The 27,695-nt window shown below is 37.3% G+C and overlaps 1 protein-coding gene across 2 annotated transcripts in view; it reads right to left on the reverse strand.

Moving 5' to 3' along the window:
* Positions 1-27,613, reverse strand: part of Phex (phosphate regulating endopeptidase X-linked) — a 188,755-nt gene extending 161,142 nt beyond the window's left edge. For both annotated transcript variants that reach the window (XM_026401375.2, XM_026401376.2), the window contains exons 1-3: positions 27,496-27,613; positions 22,111-22,179; positions 14,494-14,655 (exon numbers count right to left, since the gene is read on the reverse strand). In XM_026401375.2, the coding sequence (XP_026257160.1) occupies positions 14,494-14,655; positions 22,111-22,179; positions 27,496-27,613 (349 nt within the window). The remainder of the gene's footprint in view (positions 1-14,493; positions 14,656-22,110; positions 22,180-27,495) is intronic.
* Positions 27,614-27,695: the final 82 nt, after the last annotated feature.

Raw genomic sequence — 27,695 nt, forward strand, 5'->3', positions numbered from 1 at the left:
AGGGCATAGAATTTCAGTGGATTAGACAAAGGGTAATGAAGGGAAGGGAGAGGGAATAGGAAAAGGAAAGAAGAGCAGAATTAATCTGACATAAGTTTCCACAATGAATCTCACAATAGTGTACATCCACAAGAATGGGGTCCTAATTAGAATAAGATATATTCCATACTTGTATAATTACATCAAAATGGAATCTACTATCATATATAACTAAAAAGAACCAATAAAAAACCTTCTTGCAAAAATCAACTGTTTGCCTTGTCTTCAGAAAGATTTCACTGACAATGAAATAATAACTTATTGCGTTTCCTAAAGGGCCCTCTTGGAGGGAAATCCCTGAGACAAATGGGGCAGAAAAAGATTTTTCAAGAAATATTGAATCACAGCTCTTGAGAAAGAGGACAGAATTTTGTAGGAAAACCAAAACACTGATGATTCAATATTTTTTAAAAATCTGGAAAGAAGTATTAGGAATACCTAAACCAATCTTCTTTACTTGTTTTCTCCTTCTTAGTGAATGTAAAATAATAATATATAATAGAAATTAATATTTACATATGGCTAAAAGAACTCCTTCAATGAACACAAAATAGAAATTCCATGTGATAAGAATGCATTGTAGGGCTGGGGTTGTGGTTCAGTGGCAGAGCGCTCGCCTAGCATGTGTGAGGCACTGGGTTCGATTCTCAACATTGCATACAAATAAATAAAAATAAAGATCCATTCACAACTTAAAAAAATAAAATACATAAAAAGAATGCCTTGTATAATAGCTTATTCTTAGCATATGTGAAATAATGTGCATCTTACAGCTGGCAATATATTTGATTCAATAAAATATGGTATTAATTTTGTTAAGGCTGTGGAAGACTGCAATGTTTGTGTATTTTCTGGCTTAATTTTATGTAAAATAAATATAACCAAAAATACTGCATCTAACTAAAGAGTTACTACCTCAGAAGACTCAGTATTTTCACTCAGGGAAATAATAAATATGCCAGGAATATTGAAGCTGTATTTGGATTTAAATAAAAGACGCCAATATAAAAATTATTCCAAATGACGCCAAAGGCATTTTAAGGACAACTGAACCTCTGGGTGAGATGTTTTAATTCCTGAATAGTGGGTTTCACATTCAGGTCTCAGGGGCAGAAATACAAGTTTGGCTGAGTGCGGATCTGGGCGTGAGGTCGCTGGCAAGAGCAGCTTCAAGAACATTCTGAGACACAGTGGGCTATTCAGTCTTCAGACCTCAGCAGGAACCACAATTGCCTCCTTTCCTCACCCAGCACCTCCCACGCATTCCCCACAAGACTTATTTCATTCTGGCAGAGGCCTGCAGCTTTCAAACCCCAAGTTCCTCTTCTCCATAGCTCCAGACTGACACCAACACCTTTAACCTTAATTAAAAGAATAGAAATTTATGTCTTAATTTACTTTCATTGGTGTGTATCCAGACCAATGTGTAGATCAGAGGAACAAAAAATAAAAACTCTTTTTTTTTCTTGGATTGTTCTGGGGACTTGGCCAAAATGTCGGTAAATGTAAATTGAGAGAAATTAATAAATTAGCTAGGGCATTGCTTGGCATTCTTTAATGTCAACTAGCAAAGCATGCTGCCAGCTTGGTTGTTTTGAAGGGTTCTCATTTCACAAAACTCACAGAACCTTCTCCAACGGACAATGGCTACATTTCTCCACTTGGTTCATTTATGCATCATCTGGTGGGTTGTGGGGTAGGGAAGGAGTGTGGTTAAAAATCCCAGAGCCCCTGCTGGGGATATAGCACAGTTGGTAGAGTGCTTGTCTTGCATGCACAAGGCCCTGGGTTCAATCCCCAGCACCACAAACAACAACAGCAACAACAACAACAAAAAAAAAAACACAAAAGAAGGATATGAGTTTACTTTAACTACAACTAAAACTATTAAAATAAAAAAAAGGAATAATAATAATAATAATAATGGAGCTAATGGGGTTGTGGCTCAGCGATAGAGCACTCACTAGCACATGTGGGGTACTGGGTTCGATCCTCAGCACCACATAAAATAAAATAAAATAAAGGTATTGTTTCCAACTATAACTAAAACAAAATATTTTTTTAAAAATCCCAGAGCCCAGGCTCAACAAATGGAAATTACAGACCAATTACATCAGAACATCTGAGGTCAGCCCCAGGCATCTGTGTTTTTAAGCTCCCTGGTGATTCCACCATGTAGACATGGTTAAGAACTACTGCTCTTGAACTGCCTTGCCCAGTACAGAAGTCAGCAATCATGTGCAGCTATTGAACCCTTGGAACACAGCTGGCCCAAATGGAGATGTGGAACCAGGATAAAATATGCACCAGATTTCAAAGATTCGGTAGGAAAGAAAGAATGGAAAATGTCTCATGAATAAGTTTTTATACTGATTACATGTTGAAATGACAATTTGAGATATATTGTGTTAAATAAAATGCATAAATTCAACTGATTCATTTTTGCTTTTTTAATATGGCTACTAGAAAACAAAGTAACATATGACTTCCATTTGTGATTCACACTCTATTTCTTGAACAACGTTACCTTTATAGGCCACTATCCATGTGAATATGGATGAATTACTTTGCTTCTCTTAACGTCAGTTTTCACAAGTGCCAAATGAGGATAATACCACATTCTTAGATTTTAGGGCTTTCACCAGGTGCTAAGGGCCAAATACCCTGAATTCTAATTCTGATCCATTGCCTATTAGCTGTGTGATCTTGGACAAGTTATTGTACTGCTTGGTGTTTCCCTCATCTGCAAAACACAATAAATTGTATAGCTTAGAGGCATGGTAGAAGCTCAGTTTAGAGAGGAGCTCAACAAATGGAAAGCAAGGGTATTATTAAATAAGGTCACCTCTATGAAATACCTGGCTCTGTTAGGCCCTTCTCTGTGGGATGCACTCTTAGAGTTTGTTTAATTTATTAAAGGCTCACTTCATAGTGATGAGCAGACATATCCTCCATTAGTAGTAAGTCAGGGGAGAAACTGGGATTCTGCCACATTGCTAAGATGCCTGACCCACCCATACCTTCAGATACAGTTGAAAAGGTCTCAGGGTTGATGGCAAGAACAAAACTAAGGCTATCTAATCTGGGAGTTTGGAAACATAAGTATGAATTTTCAACTCAGTCCTGCCATGCACTTTAGCATACAACCAACTTTTTTTCCCCAGTGTCCTAATTTTGCCCAATTCAGGGGATGGTAAAAAGTAAGGATTGCTGGGGTTGTGGCTCAGTGGTAGAATGCTTCCCTAGCATGCATGAAGCACTGGGTTGGATCCCCAGCATCACATTAAAAAAAAAAACTAAATAAACAAAATAAAGGTATTGTGTCCATCTACAACTAAAAACATGTTTGTTTGTTTGTTTGTTTGCTTTAAATAAGGATTCACCCTTTTCTCTAAGGCAAAGGAAATGTGCATCATCTGCTTTTGGAACAAAATCTGGATGCCCTTGGAAGTTCTCACAAAAATCCCACATCCTTAGCTCCATTATTTTTTTTTAATATATTTTAGTTGTTGATGGATCTTTATTTATATGAGGTGTTGAGAATCAAACCCAGTGCCTCACACATACTAGGCAAGCGCTTTTCCACTGAGCCACAACCCCATTAGCTCCATTATTATTATTATTATTATTATTATTATTATTATTCCATCTTCTGGCAAGCAACAGCAGGAACATATGGCTACTTGAACGACCTTTAGGAATCGTAACCACCAAAGCTCACATGGGTACGCCTCCAAACTGTCACCACCAATGCAAGAGACTGTTCTTTCCTTGCCAAATGGCCATCCTCTGTCAGGAAGTGGTTTTTCAAAAATATGCAACCTTCCTGAACAACTGCAAAGTAAAATACACTTGTATATGCCAACCATGCAAAAATGGGACCTGGGTGTGGGCAGGTGGAGAAATACCATTCTGGGAGTACACATCTTTCTCAGGATGCACATATCCTGTGTCATTAGAACTTATATTTAGTCAAAAGAATCTAAATTTAGCCAACACTCTTCTAAAGTAAAATGTTTCTTTCCTCCTACAACATTCAAGCTAACTCACAGGAAACTTTCATCAAGTGTTGCAATATTTATGCTACAAAAATGCCCCCTCGTCTGCTTTCCCACTCCTTTTTCCCATCTATATTCCCATGCTGAAGTGCTGCTCAGCTTCTCAGAAACCTCAGCATTCCCTGCCCCAAGTAGAAAATCTTGCAAATGGACTTCAACATTCTTCATCCACTCATTTCGCATCTGTCATTTTTCCCCAATAGGCCTGTTCATTCCCTCATTCCAACAAGCCAAGTCATATGTATCGGGCCTTGTCCTCGAAACTTTATTCCCAGCACCACCATATTTACAGTCCTCCCAGCCCAGATACACTCCACCCCTCAAAGTTCAACCAATAATCAATGTCTTTCAAGACTGGAAGACAAGCCTGCTTTTTTGTACACCATGTAGTTTGTACTTGTAAATAAACCCTCTACTTAGAATGTTTTTTTCAATAATTTGTACTGTTTGCAAATATTTTTAACTGCACCATGGCAAAAGCTATATCATTTCTGGTTGGGAATTGACCTTTAACTCCTTGCATTCATGATAGGCATGTGGCAATACTTAGTAATTTCACCTGAAAATATGTTTATTCCATGACATAGGCAATCCCACAAAGCCTACACTTAACTAGTTGAACAGTAGGTATTGGCAAAAACCTCCAAACACAAACCTTCAGCTTCATCTAATATCCTTAGAAACACATATTAACTATTGGTAATGTGCTCATTACCCAAGGAGTCTAGACAGTAGACTGTTCAAAGATTTGGGGCTTTGTAAACATAGCTTTACAAAGGAAACCAGGTATTCAGAAACAGTTAACAAAACATTTTCTTTTGTACTGTGTGATTCATAATACACACAGTACTTCATTAACTCATTAAATGACAAGACCTAACATTGGGTCTAACCACTACTATAATTTTGAAATAGTGATGCAAGCAGATAACATTTCAAAATACCAGAAACATCTGTAATAGGTTAGAAAAATAACCTTAAGGCCTATTGGTAACAAAGTCACAAGCACTGCTAATAGTACTGGAGATTTTTGTCAAAGTTCATGATTAATAAAAATGCTAAAGTTCTGTCAAAGATTAACATAACTAAAGGTACATCTTTTTCCTCATTCAAGTCCCTAATTTTATCAACAGTGTTCTTGGGGGTCTGTGGGCCCAAGTTGTGGATCCCTTAGGGATGAGGGGAAAAAAGAGAAGAAAGGGAAATTAATAGAAAAATTTTAAGTGGCATCTAGAGAGGATCTAGAGCAGCCTAAAATGTCACCAATTCCCCTTTCTTCTTCTCTCAATTTCTATAGGAGTGATTTTAAAGTCACATGATGCCCTCTCCCCCCATGAATGTGCTGTTGTCAGATCAAAACCTTCTAGAGTTTAGGGTCATGGCCAAGTTCTGGCAATTAAAGTTGGGAATATGAACAAATACCTTTGAATTTTCCCTCAAAGACTCATGTTGAAATTTAATTGCCACAGTAATATTATTAACAGGGGGTCCATTAACAGGTGATTAGGCCATGAAGGTATTGCCATCACAAATTGATATATTATTTGGGGATTGAGATATCTTGGTTGTTTGCATCTTTTTCTTCTTCTTTCTTCTCTCCTTCCTCTTTCCTCCTTCCTCCTCCTCCTCCTCTCTCTCCCTCTGTCCCCCCTCCCCTCATGCTTTCTTGCCCTTCCACCACCATGTTATGACCCTCACCAGAAGCTAGGACTCTTGGATTTCCCAGCCTCCAAATAAACCTCTATTATTTATAAATTATCCTATCAATGGTATTCTGTTATAGCACCAGAAGACCAACCCCCAGGCTTGCCTTTTTCAGGATCAGCTTCCTCATTTACAGGTATATTGAGACTTTGGGGAAAAAAACACTAGGATTACAATAGTGCTTTTAAAGTTTTGTATCAGTTATTTTTATTTGCTAGGGAGCTAACATTTCTTAAGCATCCATTATCTATCTGTTAAGCACTTTGAAAATGTTGATTTAATTCTTATGAAATTAATTGTAATAATAGATCCCATTTATTGAATCCTGTGCAAAAGACTTTATACTCATCTCACTGAATTTGTCTAACAATATTGCCAGATAAGAAACGGACTCAAAGAGAAGTGGCTTGCCCACAGTCACAGCTGATAAGTGACAGAATCTCATTTTTTTTTTCTGAGCCTAAACTTGAGTTACATCCTCTAAGTTCTTATTTTTCTCATCTGTAACTTGTTCAAGATCACACAACCAGGAAGTTCTGGAAGAGTAAAGGCCTATCTCGTTGCCCATAACCCAGTCCTTCCTTCCTGAAGCCAAGAACATAAATGGGGAATGACAAGCCATTCCTCTTCCCCTCCTGTGACTGGCCAGCTCCAGTTTCATCTCAGGATGCTTCTGGGACTGCATATGGGGCACCAGGCATAGGAAGAGGGGGGAAAAAAGAAAATAAAAGGCACTCCTCCTCACTCAGCCAGCCACCCCAGCACTGCACCCAGCCACACACACAGGGAACATCCTTTTCTCCTATGTATAACAAGTATTTACTGACCATTTCCTATGTTCCAGGGTCTATGCTTGGTACTGTGTCCAAAATGGACACAGTCTAGTTCTTATGGAGTTTACCATCTGCAGGGTTGGGGTGGGCATAGGTGACAAGAATAAGTAAACAAGCATACAAATAAGATGACTTCAGATGCTTATAATTGCCACAAAGGACACAAAAACTGAGGGACTGGAGATGGTGTAAGGGACTGTTTCTAATATATGTTAGCTGACCCTTCTCTAGCACTAAAATCCAATTGAGTTTGTTCCCAGATAGTTCACCTTTCTAATGGCCTAGGCAGCACTCCAGAGCAGCACTCTATGGTATAAATATTATCCAAACCACATGTGTAATTTTTAATTTTCTTGTAGCTACATTTAAATAAGTAAAAAGAAACAAGTTACATAATGTTTAATAATATATTTTATCCCAGTATATTTTAAAATATTATCATTTCAACATGAACTCACCTACTTATTGAGAAAGATTAAAAATTTTTTTAATGTCTTGGAAATTTACTGTATATTTTATATTTACAATACATTTCATTTACTGCTAGCCACCTTTCAAGTACTCAGAAGCCATATGTGGCTAGTGGCTACTGTATTGAGCAGTACAACTCTAGAGACTTTATTACAGTGCCTACCGGAGTACTTTGTGATGTACAGATTGTTGTTTCCATGAGGATAATCTTGGAAGCTTTATTAATCTCCATACTTCTATATTCTATGGGTCTAACACAACACCTGTGACTATACATGAATGAAGAAATGTAAATTCTGGTTGCCATTAGCAATGATCACATGATCAAACAACCTATAAAGAAGTATGACACAGTATACATCAGAATACGTGGAGAAAGAAATGTAATCCTTAATGATATGGTTCAACTGCTTGATCAACCCTTACACAAAGTCCACATAATTACTAGAGTTTTTGTTTACATGAGCCAGCATATTTCCTTTTTCTTAAGTCAGTTTGAGTTGGGGTTTCTGTTACTTATAATTGAAAACAATTGGTGTCAAGAAAAAAGAAAATGCTCAGTAAATAATCTTGAGTTCACAAATCAGTGAAATCTAAATGTTGTGCATTTCAGTCTATTCAAAATCAGTATTTGACAGTTGAATTAAACATAACTTTCCTATGTTCATATATAAATACACCACCAGTGGAACCCACATCATGTTCAATCACAAGTATGGGAAGTTATACCCCATGTATGTATGGTATGTCAAAATACATCCTACTGTATATATAACTTAAAAGAATAAATAAAATTTGGGCTGGGGTTGTGGGTCAGTGGTATAATGCTTGCCTAGCATATATGAGGCACTGGGTTTGATCTTCAGCACCACATAAAAATAAATAAATAAAGTATTAAAATAAATAAATAAAATGTAAAAAAAATTAAAAATCAATATTTTTCCCCAAATTAAAAATCATACAACTCAGAATGAATGTGATGAATAGAGCTGGTATTTATCAACCTTGCCAACTTATTTGTATGAACTACTAATGAAAGAAGAGCTACATTAAAGCTATAAAGAAATCAGATCTTAAAATTGAATACTTAAAGCAGGTGAGAGTCAAAAGGACAAGGACATCAGGCCAGGGTTGTGGCTCAGTGGTACAGCATTTGCTTAGCATGTGTGAGGCACTGGGTTCAATCCTCAGCACCACATATAAATAAATAAATAAATAAAGGTATTGTGTCAATCTACAACTAAAAAAATATTTTTAAAAAAAGACAAGGACACGCACTGGGGGTGGAAAGGTATACATAAAAAGGGGGGGGGCAATTGCCAGAACTACTAGAACACAAGCTTTTATACATGGGCCATTCTTGTGGTCTCTTACTTCATCTAGCTATTTAGAAAAGTGAATTTGTTTTACAGACACATAAAGTCATCAGAAAGAAGTTTATTTATTTCTAGGTTTGAGATGAATATCCCTTAATTGGCAATTGCCAACATTTTTGGACACTTTCTTCCCCTGTTTGCCATAATCTATATACCACACTCGAATGTATGTGAGTAGGAAAAATATGAGCAAATGAAACATTTTCAAGTAAAATTATTTCGTCTCACATTTCAAGAGTCTTCAGTACAGCTCAAATCTCCATGCAGCACCCCTGAGCACACACAATGATGTACTTACAGTGATGCATGCATAATTTGCCAATTTGTTGCTTCCTGTATAGCCACATGAAAGAGTCAACATGCTCTGAGAAAACTAGAATCTTCTCTGAATGGTTGCACCCAGCTTATGTAGTAAGCTCATTCAAAATAATGGGCTCAGTTTTCATTAGGAATAACAAGGCCAGTATAAGGGATAATTGGTTCTTAGTACTTTCTTATCTCATCCCCACTTTTACTAGTCTGACGTCATTTGTTTCAAAGAACCTAATGAAGTCAAAAGCTCAATTTGGTATATCTTTATTCCTTTATTCTATATACACACTCTCAGGAAAGCAATATAATTTATCAGGTCTTCAACAAACTGAACTTCCTAATTAACAAATGACTTTGCAGGAGCTGAGTTGAAATTTTCAGATTTCTATTATCTACAAAAGACAATTCAGCTAGGATCATTCATAGAAAAAAAATAAGATTATATAAGGAAGGGGATGGGTTTGAATTTTAGCCAGTAGGTATTTACAAATATATATGATGTATGAATCACAAATCTTTATCTGCACATTAATGCATAGTTCCTACTTCATCGTGTTCTACTGGAGCTGTGTTTGAAAGTAATATTCTGCATTTCTTCACAAAATATTGGCAAAGATGCTATCCCATAATAGAGATGATCTGGCCCTGCCTTGAGTCGTCTGTCTTCAATTTGACACAAGTGTTCTATCTCATTCATTGCCTCATGTTTCAGAATTGCTCATTTGCTCAATTTCCATCTGCTCATTCATAAGCAATGCATGCTCTGTCGTCTTGGTGGTCACATGAAGACAAATTTCATGGGGGGGAGGTGGTTCGGCTAAGACAAAAACATGACTACATTCAACCTTTATAAAATAATCTTGCTTCTTGGAAAGAACAAGAAATAATTGTATTTCCCAAGTAGAAATCTGAGTCTTATCTGCCATTTAAAGGCAAAATTCACAAAGCCAGGTTGCTGACTTCAATAGAGGTCAATTTTTCATCAACCTGGTCTGTCAAATCCATTTTATTTCACAAATTGGACAGCTGCATCTGTGTGTTCTCTATCAGCCATAAGAAAATGGTATTCCTTTGGTTGGTAGTATTCGGTTTTATTTTTGGATGTTTTCTCCTTTTATCCAGGGTGAGGAAAAATATCTTGACAGGATTCAATATTTTTGAAAGCATATGATATTTACAAAGGATAAGACCCAAATAAAACTTAGAACATTTTATAGACATTACTTCATGAACCTTAGAACTATCTTTGTAGCAAAACAGAGAAGCAAAGGACAAATATTTATTGAGGGCCTGCTGTATGCCAGGAACTGGACTGGGTAATTTATATAGGCCATCTCCTTTAGTCCTCACAAAAACCTTATGATATGGGGATTCTTATTTCCACTTTAAAGTTGAGAAATCTGCCAGGTGTAATGGCATACAAATGTAATCCCAGCTACTCAGGAGGCTGAGGCAAGAGGATCACCATGTTTGAGGCCAGCCTTAACAATTGAGACCCTCTCTAAAAATTTAAAAAAAAAATAAATAAAGGGCTGGGGATATAGCCCGGTGGTAAAGCATCCTTAGGTTCAATTCCCAGTGACATAATCAATCAATCAATCAAAAGAAATCTGAGCTAAAAGAAATCAGTATTTGGCCCAAAGTGACACCGAGGGTAAATGAAAGGGAACCTGGATTCAAACCTAGCTCTTAGGCTTCAAACCTCATGACTTTAGTGGCTTTCAATGAGAAAAAAAATGGAAACAACCTAAATGACAACACAGACATTGATTAGATAGAAATAGTAGATAATATGTCCACTGGTACAAAACAGCCATGGCAAATGATAGCATAGATCTAATTTATTGACATGAAAAGATGTTCACAGGGCTGGGGATTTAGCTCAGTTGCCAGAGTGCTTGCCTCACATGCACAACTCCCTGGGTTCAATCTCCAGCCCAACAACAACAACAAAAAAAAAGATGTTCACAGCATATCAAATAAAAAAGATTATAAAAGTAGAGCTTATGATCCCCTTTAAGATCACATATATAATTTTTTATATGTATATTTGCATTTAAAAAGTTATCACTGGTGGTAAAACTTAACATTTGTTTTTCTTGGTTATCTATTGTTGGTCCATAAGAAGTTCATATTACCTGGATGGAATGATGAATGGAGAGATGGTTGGATGGATAGGTGCACAGACTGATAGAGACATAAATAGATAGGGAATATACAAAGAGAAAAAAAATTGAAAGATCCAGTGTTCAAGCAAAAGAAGCACATTTGATATTTGAAAAGTTCTATTTATGCACTTTAAGAATATCTAACCATCTGAACATACTTGTAAAGTTCAGTTTTGAAAAAAAGATATATAGGTATCTGTATCACTGTGCATAGATATTTATTTTCTCATGCACTATTTATAGCTATAAATGTACATAAATGTGCAGATATATGATGAGATAATATTTATACATTTATAGAAAATGAGAAATAACATGATAAAGCCAAGGTAGCAAAATCAGGGAATCTAGGTAAAGTAAGTATGGGAGTTCATTGTGCTATTTGTTCCAATTCTCTACATTTAAATTATCTCAAAGTAAAAAATTTGAAGAACTAATCATTGATATTTCAAACACACATATCTGAAACAAGATGATATCAATTTAAAAGAAATCCTATTCCATCATTTGCTCTCCTTTTTTAATACTTGAAGCAAGAACCCTATGACCACTTGGTGAATTTGCCCATTATGACACTTGTCACAGAAGAACTTGGGATTTACTGAGTTGTGTATTCCCTAGAGCACAGACATATATAGGAAGTCTGCCACTTTGTTTCTCAAGACCAGAAGTATCTTGGTCACATAATTTGACAAATCTAGCACACATGAAGCCATGAACCAATATGAATCATAAACATAGACACAAATGTATGAAGCAAAATAATAGCTTATTTAATTTTAGCAGTGTCTTAAAATAAACCATTCACAGGTAAGATTTATTTCAAAATTATAAGTTTAGGAAATGAGGAAATTTCCACCTGAGTCTCCCAATAAGTGTCAGTGGCATTCTTGGGCACAACATTTTTGCAAACTAGGAACAACAGAACAATAAAGAATAACTATCAGAAACTCTATGTGTGAGTATGTGTACACTGATAGGAAATACTGGATGCATTCCTGCCTGTAGTAGAGACAAAAAAAATTACACACATTATCATTGCTATTATTCAACTCCATTCTGAAGACTCCAGCCAATAAAGTGAGAGCAAAAGAGAAAGAGAGAGAATATGATTTATAATTATTTCTTAATTTTATGATTAGCTATCTAAAAAATCCCAAAGAAGCCACCAAAAAAACTATACTTACTATGCATAAAATGGTTCTAATCATATTCAATATAGATATATCAAAGCTTTATATCAGACATAAGGGATTGTCAAACTTTGTCCTTAAAGGTCAGAGAGTAAATATTTTTGGCTTTGTGGGCCATGTGGTCTCTGTACCAACCATTCAGTTTTATAACTATAGCACAAAAGAAGCCATTCATTATGAATAAATGAATGAATGTGGCTGTGTTCTGATAAAACTTTATTTGTAAAAACAGGAAATGGACTGGGTTTGGACCACCATTTGTAGTATGCTAAGCTCTATATCACCGCTATCAAGGGAAAAAAAAAAGGCTGATGAGGAAAGTTATTTAAAACAGCAAGAAAATATATAAAGCCCTGAAAATAAACTTTCTAAAAGACAATTTAACTATATGCATCAAAACTTAAATTATGAATACTCTTTCAACCCAATAATTCTAGGGATATACTTAAAGAAGAATATAAAGATATGAACACAAAATGTTTATTACAGTATCATTTATAATAAGAAGAGAGAGTTATCTACTATACCATTCTTTTTTTTTTTTTTTTTTTGTACTGGGGAGTGAATCCAGGGGCACTTAACCACTGAGCCACATCCCCAGTCCTGTTTTGTATTTTATTTAGAGACAGCATCTTACTGAGTTGCTTAGCATCTCCCTGTTGCTAAGGCTGGCTTTGAACTCACAATCCTCCTGCCTCAGCTTCCTGAGCCTCTGGGATTACCAGCATGTGCCACCACAACGAGCTGACACCATCCATTTTTAAAATAGGTTACAGAGTAATATATATAATGTCAGCTAATTTTTAAAATAAATGGCTTTGCATATGAGGTCATGCAATATGAACCCATATATGTAAAACTATACCCAATTTGCTTTATTAGCAGAAGTTTCTAGAGGTAGATTTATGGGCAACATTCTTTCTACTTTTATATCAAGACAACCCCAGAAAGTTCCTTTATTATAAATACTTCACATCCTAAGGATATAAATCGTTCAATTATAACTAATGTAAAAGAAGCATCTATCTAGAACTCTTATATTTTTTCTATCCTTCCGTGATATTCCCACATGCACGATTGTGTGTATGTGTATGAATATGGGCTTCACATATGAATACACACCTACCAAGGAAGAAATGCCAGGGAAGAAAAATAGAAAATGGACAATAATGGTAGATGAAGGATCAACATTAATTAATGTCCCACAGGGTAATAAATATTAGTCTATAAATTCACTCTTGAAGATCTTATTTATGGCTCTATGATACAGGAATATCATCTTTTAGGATAGAGGAAAATCCTAACATTCTTGAAAATTCTCATTCAAAATTTACCAGATTAAATTTGAGCCTCCTAATAGAAAATAAAAGTCCATGTGATTTATATATAGTTGTGAAATTTAATGATATTTTCTTTACAATTGCTGAGCAGTGTCTAATCATTCTGCCAATAGTTTTGTGTTAAGTTTATATAAATTGATATTTAATTTTTATGTACTTAAAAATCTTGAAAAAATGGAGATGGGAAACAAAGAAAATTACAATTCTTACCACTTCTCAGTAATTCTATGTAGGTGTTACTGAACACTAGTTACATGGCATTACTTGCAGTTGTCAAAAAGAAAACAAACACTATTTTTGCCTTCTGATAATAATTACCTTATCTGGCTTTGAAATCTTCCTAATTCTCTCAGGAGGTGTCTTTCTCCAACAGCTTAGCATAAAAATTAGACCCAATGCAAACATAATATCCTCCTGTAACAGACATTTCTACAAGGACATATGAAATAAATGTATATAAGCACATGTGAGTACGTGTGTGTGAGCCTGTCATTGCTAAAAAGGCCATGGGAGAAAAGTGAGTCTCCCTAGAGCCAACTAAGTTAACAGGAACAATATGACAACCACAGGTCATCCAAAGTTCTCAAAAGTGATAGCAAAAGACAACAAGGTGTTAAGTACATTTTATAAGCCATGAAAATCCAGGACACAATAAGCAAGAAATGAAGTTTACCCTGAACACAACAAAGAAGTACATTGATATAACATAAGTTTCATTAACTATTCCTTTACTCACAGCCTCCATCAAATGTTATTTAGAATTTACTATGGCAGTAGAATTTACTATTGCATTATCAAGTATGAACATAACAACCTACATTAGGCTTATGTTGAGATGTGAGAGACTAGAATTCTGCAAACTTTCAATTTCCCATTTAAAAATTCTTGAAAATGAATTTCCTATAGTTAAAAGTGAGTAGTTATGCTTCAAATCCCAAATTATGCTTTTCTTCTCAAATATTGCTCTCTGTATATCACCAAACTCCAGTAGAAACTCACCCTTCAACTTGAGGTCAACATTATGTCTCAGCCAAGGATAAACCCCATAGCTTGGCATATCTTCAGGAATTGGATTATTGTTTATCCAGCCATCGCAAGCAAACCGGAAGAAATTATCACAAGGGTCCACAGACAGATTTACTTTACTCAAGATGGCAGCAGCTATTTAAAAAGAAAATCACAGGATTAATGACAAGCACTGAACATTGTGTACTGTTCTTTTCCAAATTAAACAACAATTTCATATCAACCAGTTCCCAAGCCTTGGCTCTATGTTCCTCCTCACATGACTCTCTGGATCAACATCACTATATGAAATGACCACATTCAGAGTGAGTAGGTAAAAGTTCCATTGTATGTTATTGGTCTTGCAGGATTATTCCTAATATCTGTGGGGTGTCAGACAAGAATACATATGGAGTATGTAGTAGACTGTTTGCAAAGATAAGTATAATACTTTCTTCCATTCCACATGTCTTTCTGCAAAGCCACCTTGTTACTCTTACCATGAAGCAATAGAGTCTATTTCCCCTGCTTTGAATCTGGGCTGGTTTTACCACTGGCTTTGGCAAACAATTGGCATAAATTACTTTTTGTGAGTTTCAAAGCTAGGCCTTAAAAGGTCTTGCACTTTTCAAACACTCCCTTTCAAATGGAGCCTTGAGGCTATCCTTTGAAGAAGTCTCCTGTAGACCAAGAGGCCACACAGAGAAGAACCAAGCCAACACCAGCTGCCATACATGTGACAAAGGCCATCAGGGACCTTCCAGCCTAAGTGAACCCCCAGAGCCTATGAAATACCAGAACCATCTACCAAACCCAGAGACCCATGAGAAATATTAAATCATTCTTGTCTCAGGCCTCCAAAGTTTGAGGTGGTTTGCTCCACAGCAAAGGGTAACTGAAACAGAGACCCACATGTCATCTACCTACATATTTTTTTTTAATTTTTTAATATTTATTTTCCATTTCTCGGCAGACACAACATCGTTGTTTGTATGTGGTGCTGAGGATCGAACCCGGGCCGCACGCATGCCAGGCAAGCGCGCTACCACTTGAGCCACATCCCCAGCCCCTACCTACATATTTTTTAAAAAATATTTTTAGTTGCTGATGTACCTTCATTTTTTATTTATTTATATATGGTGCTGAGGATCGAACCTAGTGCCTCACATATGCTAGGCAAGTGCCCTGCCACTGAGCCACAACCCAAGCCCCTACCTACATATTTTAAACACATACTTGCAACATTCCTTCATAAAAACCAGGAAGGCCAGTATGAATTCTTCAGCCCCTTGATATCCAGTGTAGGTCTCAGAGGAAGGGAGCCCTGAAAGAGACCCACACAGGCCCTGAAAGGAAACTTGGGGCCATTTGGCAGGCAATTCTGGGGTGTAGGAGAGAGCTGCAGACTTGGCCCCACAGGCACCTTGACTGGGCTGGGGGAGAGGAATGGCCACAGAAGGACCAAAATGAAGTATTCTAAATAAGGGGCCCAGGTATGGGGTAGAATTGAGTATTCATATGAGTTAACAGAAAGATACAATACACTAATCTACCCTGTTTTTCCTTTTTTATAAGCCCAAACACAATTATATGTTGACCATAGTTCATAGATAGGAAATTTTTACATAAATATGTATCCATAAGTTTTGAAAGAAAATCTTCTATCACAAAATGAAAAGGTTCTAAATTTTCTAATATTGACCTCCAATTCTCTTCCAACTGCCATACAATTGCTGGCTACCACTCTGGCACAAAGATATGCACCAACTGATTAAAAAAAACAGCAGCCAATATTTTAATAACATTGGAAGAAAGACATTCTGGGCGATTTTCATACCTTAATTAATGCCAGAATATATTTCTCTTTGAAGTAATGAAAATCTGATGACTTTTCAGCTAGATGAGAATGAACTGCCCCCAAAAGTATAATATGCAGGGCTGGGGTTGTGACTCAGTGGTAGAGGGCTTGCCTCACACTTGTGAAGCACTGGGTTCCATCCTCAGCACCACATAAAAATAAATAAATATCAGGTTGGAGATGTGGCTCAGTGGTAGAGGGCTTGCCTTGCACATGTGAAGCCCTGGGTTCAATCCTCAGCACCACACAAAAATAAATAGATCTTTTTTTTTTAATATTTATTTTTCAGTTCTCGACAGACACAACATCTTTGTTGGTATGTGGTGCTGAGGATCGAACCCAGGTCGCACGCATACCAGGCGAGCGCGCTACCGCTTGAGCCACATCCCCAGCCCACACAAAAATAAATAAATTAAATAATGTGTGTCTGTCTACAACTAAAAAAAAATGTTTAAAAAAAACTTGAGCTTTTAAAAAATAAATAAATAAGGGTATTTTGTCCATCTACAACTAAAAATTTTTAACAAAAAGTACAATCTGCATAAATAAATAAAGATATTATGTCCATCTACAACTAAAAAAAGTTTAAAAAAATAAAGCTAGATATTTCTCTATACTACACTATGAAAATTTCAAACAGCCTTTGTCCTCATTGAAGTGAATAATCAACAAACATCCTAATTTCTAGAGGACTTCAAAATCCCTGCTGCTTTCAACCCCCCTCCCAAAATAAACAACCAGCAAAAACTTGATTTACCAGTTCAACAGATTTTAAATTGACTTAATATTTTTGTTTTTCAGAATGAACTCAGTTGTATTTAATTACATGTATGCTTACTGCTACTGTTTTATCATTACCATTTAATATGCAACCATGCTAGGACATACAAAGTCTTCCTTCCATTTTATATTTATAGTCTGTGCAGCCCCAGAATGAATCTGCAATGTGACACCTCAGGGATACGGTTCACACAAGTCTCAGTCCCACACAATATTTACAGTCACACAGGGGAGTCCTCACATGAATTTTTATTCACATAAGCTCACTGTTTTCTGGCTTCCTTCCCAAACTTCCCTTCCCCCAACCCTCAAATACATCCTCTCCATCTCCTCAGTTTGCTAGCAGGTACCTACAAAAACTGCAAGGTCAGCTCTGACCTCGGTCCTGATACTAAAGTAGGGGAATACATCACTTGCATGAATTTGGAAAGGAGCCCTGTGAGTGAGAAAACTCTTCCCTCTGCCTTGCAATTCATCATTCACGATTCATAGCTGGGCACAAGGCTGTGCTTTCTGCAGGAGAACTGTGACTTCAAATCACAAGGGACCATACTTGTCAAGACACCAAACTCCTTTCCCCCTACTCAGCTCCATAGAAAAAACCCAGAGAATCTTGTTTTAATAAAAGAAATATGATGATGAAGGAAACCTGTGAAAGCTCAGGCTGTGTATTCTCTCAAGTCATTGCAGATGAGGTTAATTGGTAGGCAGTCTCCAGCTAGTTTATGGAGTACAGATGGAGGCATCTTGCCATATACCAATATGAGTTTTTAGGTTTAGTCAGGGCTCAGGGGAGAGTCTTATTAAGGGCCTCAACCTCATTATTTATATAAAATAATAAAATCACTAACATTAAGTATTTCTGCTATGCCAGGAACTATATGCTAAGCCCCTTCCAAGCAATATAGCATCATCATAAACTCTGGAGTCAGACTACGTGGGTCAGAGGAACAGCAACAGTGTGCAATAGCTGTACAACCTGGGAAGATTACTTAACCTTCATGTATCTTAATTTCCTCATCTGTAAAATGAGGATAATAATAATAACAACAACATATAGGATCACCATGCTAATTAAATGAGTAAGTATATGTAAATTGCTTATAACAGTGTCAGGCACATTGCCATATAACTATGATCAGCAGATAAAATATAAGGTGCCCAGTAAAATTTGAATTTCAGATAAAAAACTACTTTTAGAATAATAATTGATTATTAGAATAAGTATATATAAAATATTATGTCGGACATATTTATACAAAAACATTGTCAACACTATATATCTGCAATTCAACTTAACTGAGCATCCTCTTATATGTATATATTTAGCTAAATATGGGAAGCATACATGTAAACATTTGCTATTATAATTCCATAAACACTTATCTGGAACTCTGAAGTTAGATTTTCAGAGCTCACAGATTTTTCAGATTTTGAAAAAGAAATAGTGTATAACCACATATGATATCATAACTCAGAAATGTCTGGAGTGGACCCCTAAAGCAAGCACTTAATATTTCTATGGGGAACATAGAAATACTACTTATGTTCTCCTAAGTAGGATCGATAAAGTCTAAATGACCTCACATGAGTTAAGATCCAGTTTATCCATCATAGGAATTGAGGTCACATTTGCTCTGGCCACCTGGGAATTGCAATACTTTCTGGGATTGCACATTGTGGACCTGGATTACTAGTACCATTATTATTTTGTTTTATTCTCACAACTAGTATGATAAGTTAAAACCTGTTATCCTCATTTCATAGATGGTAAAACTGCCACTTAAGGAGGTTAAATATTTAGCCCAGGATCACGTGGCTTGTATGTGACCATAACAGGCTTCAAACACAAGTGAAAGGCTTGTCCACCTTTATCCACTATCATTAGCATGACCTTTCCTTGTTTCTTTATATTCTTTCTACAGCTCTCATTTTGAAAGAGGGATCAGAAGAAGTGAACAAGAAGAGAGGAAAGAAAAGTTACAGAGAGGCTGAATCTCAGAAATGGTTGGCATGTGTTCAGAAGTGGAACAGAAGGTGATCAAAAACATCCTCTCCTGAACTTTTATTATGTGGATTTGTGCCCATATACCCTCATCTTCATACCAGCTCTTGTGTAGATCCTGGCTTATACAATTCTCCTACCATATCTATTCGAGCTGTTCTACAGACCCCTGGGCAAAATGAAGCTCATGTCCCATCAAAGAGGACTGTATTTTTTGTGACCCTTTCACAACTGAAACAGCAAAACCAATATTTTTAAACATTAGAAAGCCATTTGACAAAACAAAAATTAAAAACAGGAAAAACATACTAGATGGCAGAAAGCAACATTATCAGAAAGCAGTCTTTAGGTTTAACTCTGGCATTGTTATGATTTGTAATAAGCAAAATTTATGCAGTAAGTGACCTTCCATACCAAAAGTTGTCTAAACTCAAATTGAAGATTCTGAGTTTTATAAATTTCAAATTCTCCCAGCCACAAGAACCCTAACCACATCAAAAGTACCAGATGATGAAATTTTAAACCTGTTCTCTGTGCCACCTATTCCCTCACCCTACTCTATGACATCCTCTCTCCACTGGAGAAGACCCCAGGTCAACTGCTCAAGCTGGAAATTCCCACATCATTCCAGAAGAAAAAGAATCACCCTTTGAGGGATGATATCAAGAAGCTGAAATAGTTTAGTCGCTAGACTCTAGGAAGTCTAGTGGGTGGCAGGGTGGGGATGAAGGACTAGGGGGATCAGAAACACAGAGTTACTTGGCATGCTACCAGAGCACCAAGGAAAAGATGGAAAGGATCCAGACATGGAGGTAAAGCCAAACTCTGCCATTGGCTCAGGATAGGACCTTGGGAAAGTTAATTAGCCTCTAGAAGCCTACATTCCTTTATCTGTCTGTGGGACTTGCAAGGGTACTAAGTTCATAGTGTTCTTCTGGAGGTTTTATGAGATGGGGTATGTAAGTCACCCAACATGTTGCCTGGTTAAAAATGTGTATTGATCACTTAAATGGGACAAGAAATTAATTTTAAAAAGTAACTATGGGTAAATGGCAGAAAGATCAGTAGAGGGAAGGAAACAGGGAGTGGGGAAAAGGGAGGGGAAGGACAGGTACTAGGGACTGAATTAGAATAAAATATATTCCATGCTTTTATAATTATGTCAAAATGGGTTCTACTGTCATATATAACCAAAAAGAACCAATATTTTTTTAAAAAATAATGGGACAAGAAACCCTTCAATAACATAATAACCTAATTCATGACCTTTGTCTAAGTTCTCATAGTTTATAAGCCCTTTCACCTAAGCCTTTCCCATCTCAATTTATGCCACCAATCAACATCTAAGCATCACGCCGAGTCTCTTTTTCTCAAAGCCCATATCAAATCCTTCAGCATCCTTCTGCAAGCTTTCTATTCCTAAGCCTTCTGCATTCTCAATTTCTTGAATTCTCACCTGCTCCACTGAAACAACTTCATCTCTGAGTGACCCTCGATTCCTGTCCCCTACTGCTAGACTGAGAATTGAACCCAGAGTCTTCTACATGCTAGAAAAGTACTCCACCACTGAGCTGTACCCATGGCCCTTTTTAATTTGAAATAGGATCTTGCTAAATTGCTGAGGCTGGCCTCAAACTTGCAATCTTCCTGCCTCAGTCTCCCAAGTACCTGGAATTACAGGCCTGTCCTGCTGTGCCCACAACCTTCCCCCATTCTTGCTTCCCTACTTGACTTCTCCACACAGAAAGATTTCCCTGAATCTAGTTCTCCACCAAAAAAGATCTTTTAAAAGGCTCGTAAGGTGTACTCTTTCTTCTCAAAACCCATCAGAGGTTCTTGTGTATACTTAAGAAAAATCTAAACTCATGGCAGCTAGTCTGCCCATTCACTCCCTTTTCCTGCATGGTGCCCCTTACCCAGCAAATTCTGCCTGACCCTCAAGCCACACAAGCTCATTTTTCCATGGGACCTTTGCCCCATTTGGAAAGCCCTTGCCTCAATCTTCACAAATTAATTCATTTCTCATTGTTCAGGGTCCCCTTCACGTCCTCAGACTTTTCAATCTAGCCATCCTGTCACTTTATCACATTATTCTGTTTAAATATTTTAATTTTCTGCATATACTACTAGCTGATATTTTTCCTGTGCATCGATTGCCTCACATGTCTTTGATTGTCTGGTTCATTGATATATTCCCAAAACATAACTCAGTGCCTGGCTTGAAGAAATATTTGGTGAATTCATGTGTTAATCTTATCTTTTAAGGTCAAGTGGAATAGACTAAATGCTTAATGTGATCTCTACGCTATGACTTTCCCTTTGGAAAATGCCATGGGGCCCTGCCCACTTAAAGAATGGAGGTAGGGGCTGGAATCCAGCTCCTGCAAGGTCCTCACACTGATTTGTGGGGGAGGGCAGAAGCTAATTGCTAAGGCAACTTTAAGCACAAAGTTTCACTTTGGGTCAATGTGGTAAAAAGTTCTCAAGAGAAGTTTGACTTGTAACATGGAGTAGAAGAACCCAAAGGGACTCCCGGCAACAATGGAAGCATGGATTTACAAAGGACCCCTGCTTAGAGGCAGACAGGTTAGAGCCTCTGACCAGAAGATACACAAAGATTGCTTATGATAAACAGGAATCTTCAGCCAGCTGAGCCATAGAACGCCTATGGTCTCCGCCTGCTGGTCTTAAGAGAGGCCCTGCAACTTTCCAAGCCCCTTCCTGAGTTCCTTATCACAAGGCTTGGAGTATCACACTGCTTGATTATTGCAAGGAAAAAGAAAACAGGAAACCCAAACTCCACTATTTCACACCAAAACTTGAAAGTAAACTTAAAATTTCTTCAAAATTGCATTTCGTATTTGGTAAACCTCAAGCAAACAGAATACTAAAAATACCACCTGTTTTCTCATCTACTCCCCAAGGTACCATAATTATAACTTGACACAGGGTGGAAAATGGAACTTACCGGCTTCGATGCACTCTGGCTTCAGGCAGTACTCCTGTTTAGCTTGGAAATTTAAGAGACCTTGACTCACTGAAAAAACAGACCAAAATAAATGACAGACTTGTAGCAGACCACCATCAGGTAAACCACCATCTGGCACATATGCAAAACATTTAATATCAGTTCATTCTTCTCGGTATTGACATGGTATTCAAAACCTCATTGGCTCAACCCCTCAGAACCACGCTGTTCGCTACCTAAGTAGCCTTGGTAAGATTCTCAGTTGCTCTGAAATTCAGTTTTTGTCATATGTAAATCAAGTGGGTGAGTGAGTATGAACAGACTGAGAGTCTGGCTGCTCCCCAGAGCAGCAGAAGTACCTGGGAGCTTGTAAGAGGTGCACATTTTCAGCCCCACTCCAGACTTTCTGACTCTATCTGTGGGGTTTGGTTTTGTTTTCCTTTGTTTTGTTTTGGCAGGGTTGGTTTGGGTGCTGGAGATTGAAGCCTGGGCCTCAGTACGTGCTAAGAAGGCACTCTAGCACTGAGCTCCTTCCCCAGCTGGCCATCTGTGTTTCATCAAGCCTTGCAGGTGATGCTAATGTGAGAGCCAGTGTTAGATGATCTTTAAAGTGCCTTCTATCTCCAATTATCTGTAGTTTGTCTCACACTTTCACTCTTTATATTTATAACGACATCTCCATCTTAGAGATGGAAAAATTGAAACTTTTAAACTATGCCATTGTAAGCAACTCCAGAGTGGAAGGAGAAAATTAGCATATGTGGCATTTAGAGTTTGGGATCTAAACCATCCATAAAGAGGGAGAAAAGAAATAAAACCATGGGCATATAACTCAAATCATCTGGTAACAGTCATTTTCTGCCTGCACCACATACTTTCCTCCCACCAGGCCCAGCCTAGCTACTAGACATATGCACCTGTGAGAACCAAGATTCCAGCTATTTCCACTCTTCCCCTCAACCCTACCTCAAAAAACAAAACCAGGGATGGCCCTGGACTTGATCCTAAGCACCACATTAAAAAAAAAAAAAAAAAAAAAACTGTACAATTAAAATAGCTTTCACCAGTGCCTTACTTCCCTCATTTGGCTGGCCACATTATTCAAATGGATTTCAGCACAAATACTGAAGGATACCAAGTTTGAACTCCAGACAGAACCTTTTTCTGGGCATTATCAGATGTGACTTAGGGATTTCAAAAATATTTGAAATATGTTCCTCGGTTGCTGGGGAAGTTATATGGAATTCGTTATTGCTGTTTTCTGTGAGCAGAAACAAGGAGTTGTTTGAAGATGAGGCCATGGGGAGATGAACCAGGGGTGTGAACAAGGACTGAGGCCCTTCATGGCATCCTCAACAGAGAAGCAGAATCGGAGAACTTGGTGGCACTAATACTTATGTTTCTGGAAGCAATGGAAGACCTGAAGATCACCTGCCAGTGTGGCAGTTTTATTATTTATTACCCAACATTCTAAGAGGAGTCTGTTTTTCCTTTGTTCTTTTCTCTGCTGCCATCCTGCTAACAGCCTTTTTACCTGTGTTATATAATAAATTCAAGGAAACTGTCTACAGTACATCTCAAGCCTATTTTTAAGAAAAGAATTTTCTTAGCATTAAGGTGTGTTTTGATTTCTTTAAAAGAAAAAAGTTAGGTAAAAATATATATAGACAGCATAAAGATTGGTGTGGAATATTCCAATATGCTTGGGTGGTGAAACCATGGGTGTAGTTTTTCCCTCAGTCTACTCTGTTAAGTTTACCAAATGTTTTTTACTAAGCATGTATTATTTCTTCTAATTGAAAAATAAACTTTATTATAAATAATATTTTATTATCCTACACAATAACTTCTTGATACTGGCATTTTTTAATAAAAAGCTAATGAAATGGTTAAAGACTTAGTTCTTTCATAAAAATTAATTCTTGACAAAAACTCTCTAAGCAAGCAGAACTAAAATCAGTTATCTTTTGCTAAGGAAGAGTAGAAGAAAGGTTTTCAGTATAATTAATTGGGACACAGACCTAAGCTCTCAAGCAAGAGCAGTATATCCATGGGGGGGTTATTTTAAGATCCTGAAAATAAAGGATCTTAAGGATCAATGAGCCCAGGTAAGATAAAGGTGTCAGTGAATGAAATATAAACAATAAAGCTAATATTTTTAATATAAAAAAATTTAAATGTTACTTTTTACTGGTTAGGAGCTTTAAAAAAACGTATATAGCAATTTGGTTTCTCACTTCAATTTCTCTATAACCATTAGAAATGCCTTCAGAATCCAGTGGAGTCACACACATATCAAGAGTATGACAGATCAAGAGTATGAGAATGGATATAGAGCAGAGGCCAGCCAACTATGGCCCACAGGCTAGATCCAACCCACTGCCTATTACTGTTTCTATGAATGCTTTTGACATTTTTAATGATTGGACAAAACACAAAATAATAATAATAATTCATGATGCATGAAAAGTATATGAAATTCAAGTTTCAGTGTCCAGAAATCAAATCATACTGCACCAAATTGTGCTCATTTGTGTGTATATTGTCTATGTATATATTTTTTTAAAGTATTTCTTTTTTTTTTTAATTTATTTTTTAGTTATCGGGGGACACAACATCGTTGTTTGTATGTGGTGCTGAGGATCGAACCCGGGCCGCACGCACGCCAGGCAAGTGCACTACTGCTTGAGCCACATCCCCAGCCCGTCTATGTATATTTTTGAGCTACATCAACAGAGCTGAGCACAGCAACAAAGACTGAATGTATGGCTCATGAAGTTGAAAATATTTACTATCTGGCCTTGACAAAAAAAAGTTTGCTGATCATTGCATCTGATAAACAGACTGTGAGAAGGGGAAGGGAAGAAGAAAGAACACTTTAAAATAAACTGGCTAGGGCTGGGTTTGTGGCTCAGTGGTAGAGCACTTGCATCACATGTGTGAAGCACTGGGTTTGATTTTCAGCACCGCCTATAAATAGATAAAATAAAGGTCGGTTGACAATTTAAAAATATATATTAAAAAATAAAATTAAAAACTGGCTAAAGGTGTATAGTTAGTTATACCTGATGTTTTAATTTCTAGTGCTTTCACTTTTCTGAAACCACCCTAAGGCCACCAGCAATCACTTACTATAGAAGCATAAAGGTTTAGAAGAGAGATTATCCCAGAGCCTCAAAGACAAAGAAGAGGTAAGGAAGGGTTCTGAAAATGCACGCATGTGACTGAACTTGGACAGACAGAAAAATACACTGCAAAGTTAACTGGGAAGTACTGTGAAGCATATTGTCAAGAAGAGCATTGCCTGGAAGGTCCCTAGAGATTTTCAGAAAGGATTTTGCTAGATGCAGGGTGGAGATGGGTAGCAGAGCCTGAGAGACAGGCACTGAAAAAAAAACGTGGGACGAAGAGGGTGAGTCTGTCATAGTGCTGAAATGTTTAACAAAACATAAGGGCCCCTGAATTTATGTGCCCAAATGGAAGTGGTATCCTGAAGCAATGCTTCTCAAACTTGCATTTGAAAAGAAATCCCCTGGGGTCTTGTGACAATGCAGACTGTGAATCAGTAGATCTGGAGTGGAGCTTGGCTTCCAAGTGATGCTAATGCTGCTGGTCCAGGGACCACACTTTGAGCAATGAGTGTATTGAGGCTACACCATTAGTTTGCAGTTATTCTCCAACACCATTAGAGCCTCTCCTCGACACTAGAGGTGAGAGCTGGGTTGCTGGGCATATTGGATAGTTATCTTCTATTTTATACAGGCCTCCTTGTCCATAATAGCATTGACTGACTTGGTGATTTTACTTTGCTCCAAAAACATCATCTAAAAATGATGCCAAATAATCACTTTCTCTCAAAGGACAAAGACTTGCTGCCATGGAGAATCTTCCAATTAATATGCCACAGCCTCCGAATGTAATAATCACAAAAGTAGAGTTTGGAAAAAGTTTCAAGCAGTGGTAACATTTAAAAGAGTACATATTTTTACACACATGATAATCATTTGGATTTTGATGTCTGGAAGTGTTTGCAAACCTAACCTTGTAGTAGACACTTCCCACTTAGTGTGTAGTCCCTTGGTATGCCCATAGAATTTCTCCCCCAGTTTTGAATTTCAGGAGAGGATGTTCATCTAAATCCCAAGTGTTGAGAAATCTCACAGCAGTTTTCAAGAGCCACAGATTCAGTTGCAGGAACAGGAGATTTAGCTTCACCAGAAAGCAATAAATTCATCTAATTTCCTAAATCTCCAGCCACAGAAAACATGGAAAGATGGTTTTCTCATTTTAGCAGAGTTCTCAACCACACAACCCTAACTCTTTTCAAGTTTAATTATTGGTTTTCCCCTGCCAAAATAAACATGGTCTCCTTCATCATGTATATGCCAAGGAATGCTTCCAGGCTTGCTGCATTTCAAAGTGTACCTAGAATCTCCCAAGAATGGGAGTTGTTCCTTCATAACTCTCAAGCTAATGAAATATTATGGGCTGTTTGAGAAAAAATGGTAATAGCCAAAGGTCCCAAAAGCCTAAAATTTTAGGACATCCCTCACCCCTTACCAAGATGTCTGACTCTTTGTCATAGGGATACACTTGGATCATCTCATAGACTCTCTGGGCACATCATTCTCACCATGAGTCATTAAAATAATTGAATCACACAATACCTTTCAAATCTTGGAAGAAAACTTCTGTTTTCCTTCATGTTAATTTTTAAATCTATTAGAAAGGCTGAGTTTACATTTCATCCCATCAAGTCACTTGATTAGAAAGGACTTGAAGAATCCCATTAAAGGTGCATTGAAAGGACTGATTTGTATTTTGTGAATTAAGTTTTGTGATTCGCCCAGGCAAATATAACCAAAGTCAAATGAAAAGAAATTCCAGCATGGTTTCCATCATCATGTAAAAAGTTTTCCTCACAGCATAAATGAAAGTACGACTATGAATTCATAAACACTCAATTTTCAAAATGTAATTCATGAATATTCTTTTCTCAGTGCAACAGAATCCCGTAGTCACTCCAAACGACTTTATACCCATGTTCCCTTCTAGACTATACATTTGCTACAAAAGAATAGCCTTCTTGGGGCTGGGGCTGTAGCTCAGTGGTAGAGTGCTTGCCTTGCACAGGTGAGGCCCTGGGTTTGAACTTTAGCACCACATAAAAATAAACAAATAAAATAAAGGCATTCTATACAACTACAAAAAATTTTTCAAGAAAAAACAGCCTTCTTTTACATATGCATGTTTGATAGAAACTGAGACTATACTGCCTATTAACACAAGCAAACAGCTGTACACCTGTATTATGGCAAGGTTTTAAAGCATGAGGAAAGTTCTTGGCATGTGCCCAGTTCCCCTGGCCTCCAGTGCTCCACTTACCTAGAAAGAGGATCGTGCCCAGCACCACAGTGCCAACGATAAACACAGCCAGGGCGACTTGAGTGCCTCTGTTGGCCCCCTTTCTAGCCTCTATGCTGCTCCCCGTTTCTGCTTCCATCAGAAAGACCGTAGAGAACACTCAGGAAGAAAGTCACTTTTCGTGGTTTGGTAGCTGGTCTCAAGAGTTTGTTAGGCGTTGA

The sequence above is a fragment of the Urocitellus parryii genome, chromosome X (assembly GCF_045843805.1).
Source record: "Urocitellus parryii isolate mUroPar1 chromosome X, mUroPar1.hap1, whole genome shotgun sequence".
NCBI lineage: Eukaryota > Metazoa > Chordata > Mammalia > Rodentia > Sciuridae > Urocitellus > Urocitellus parryii.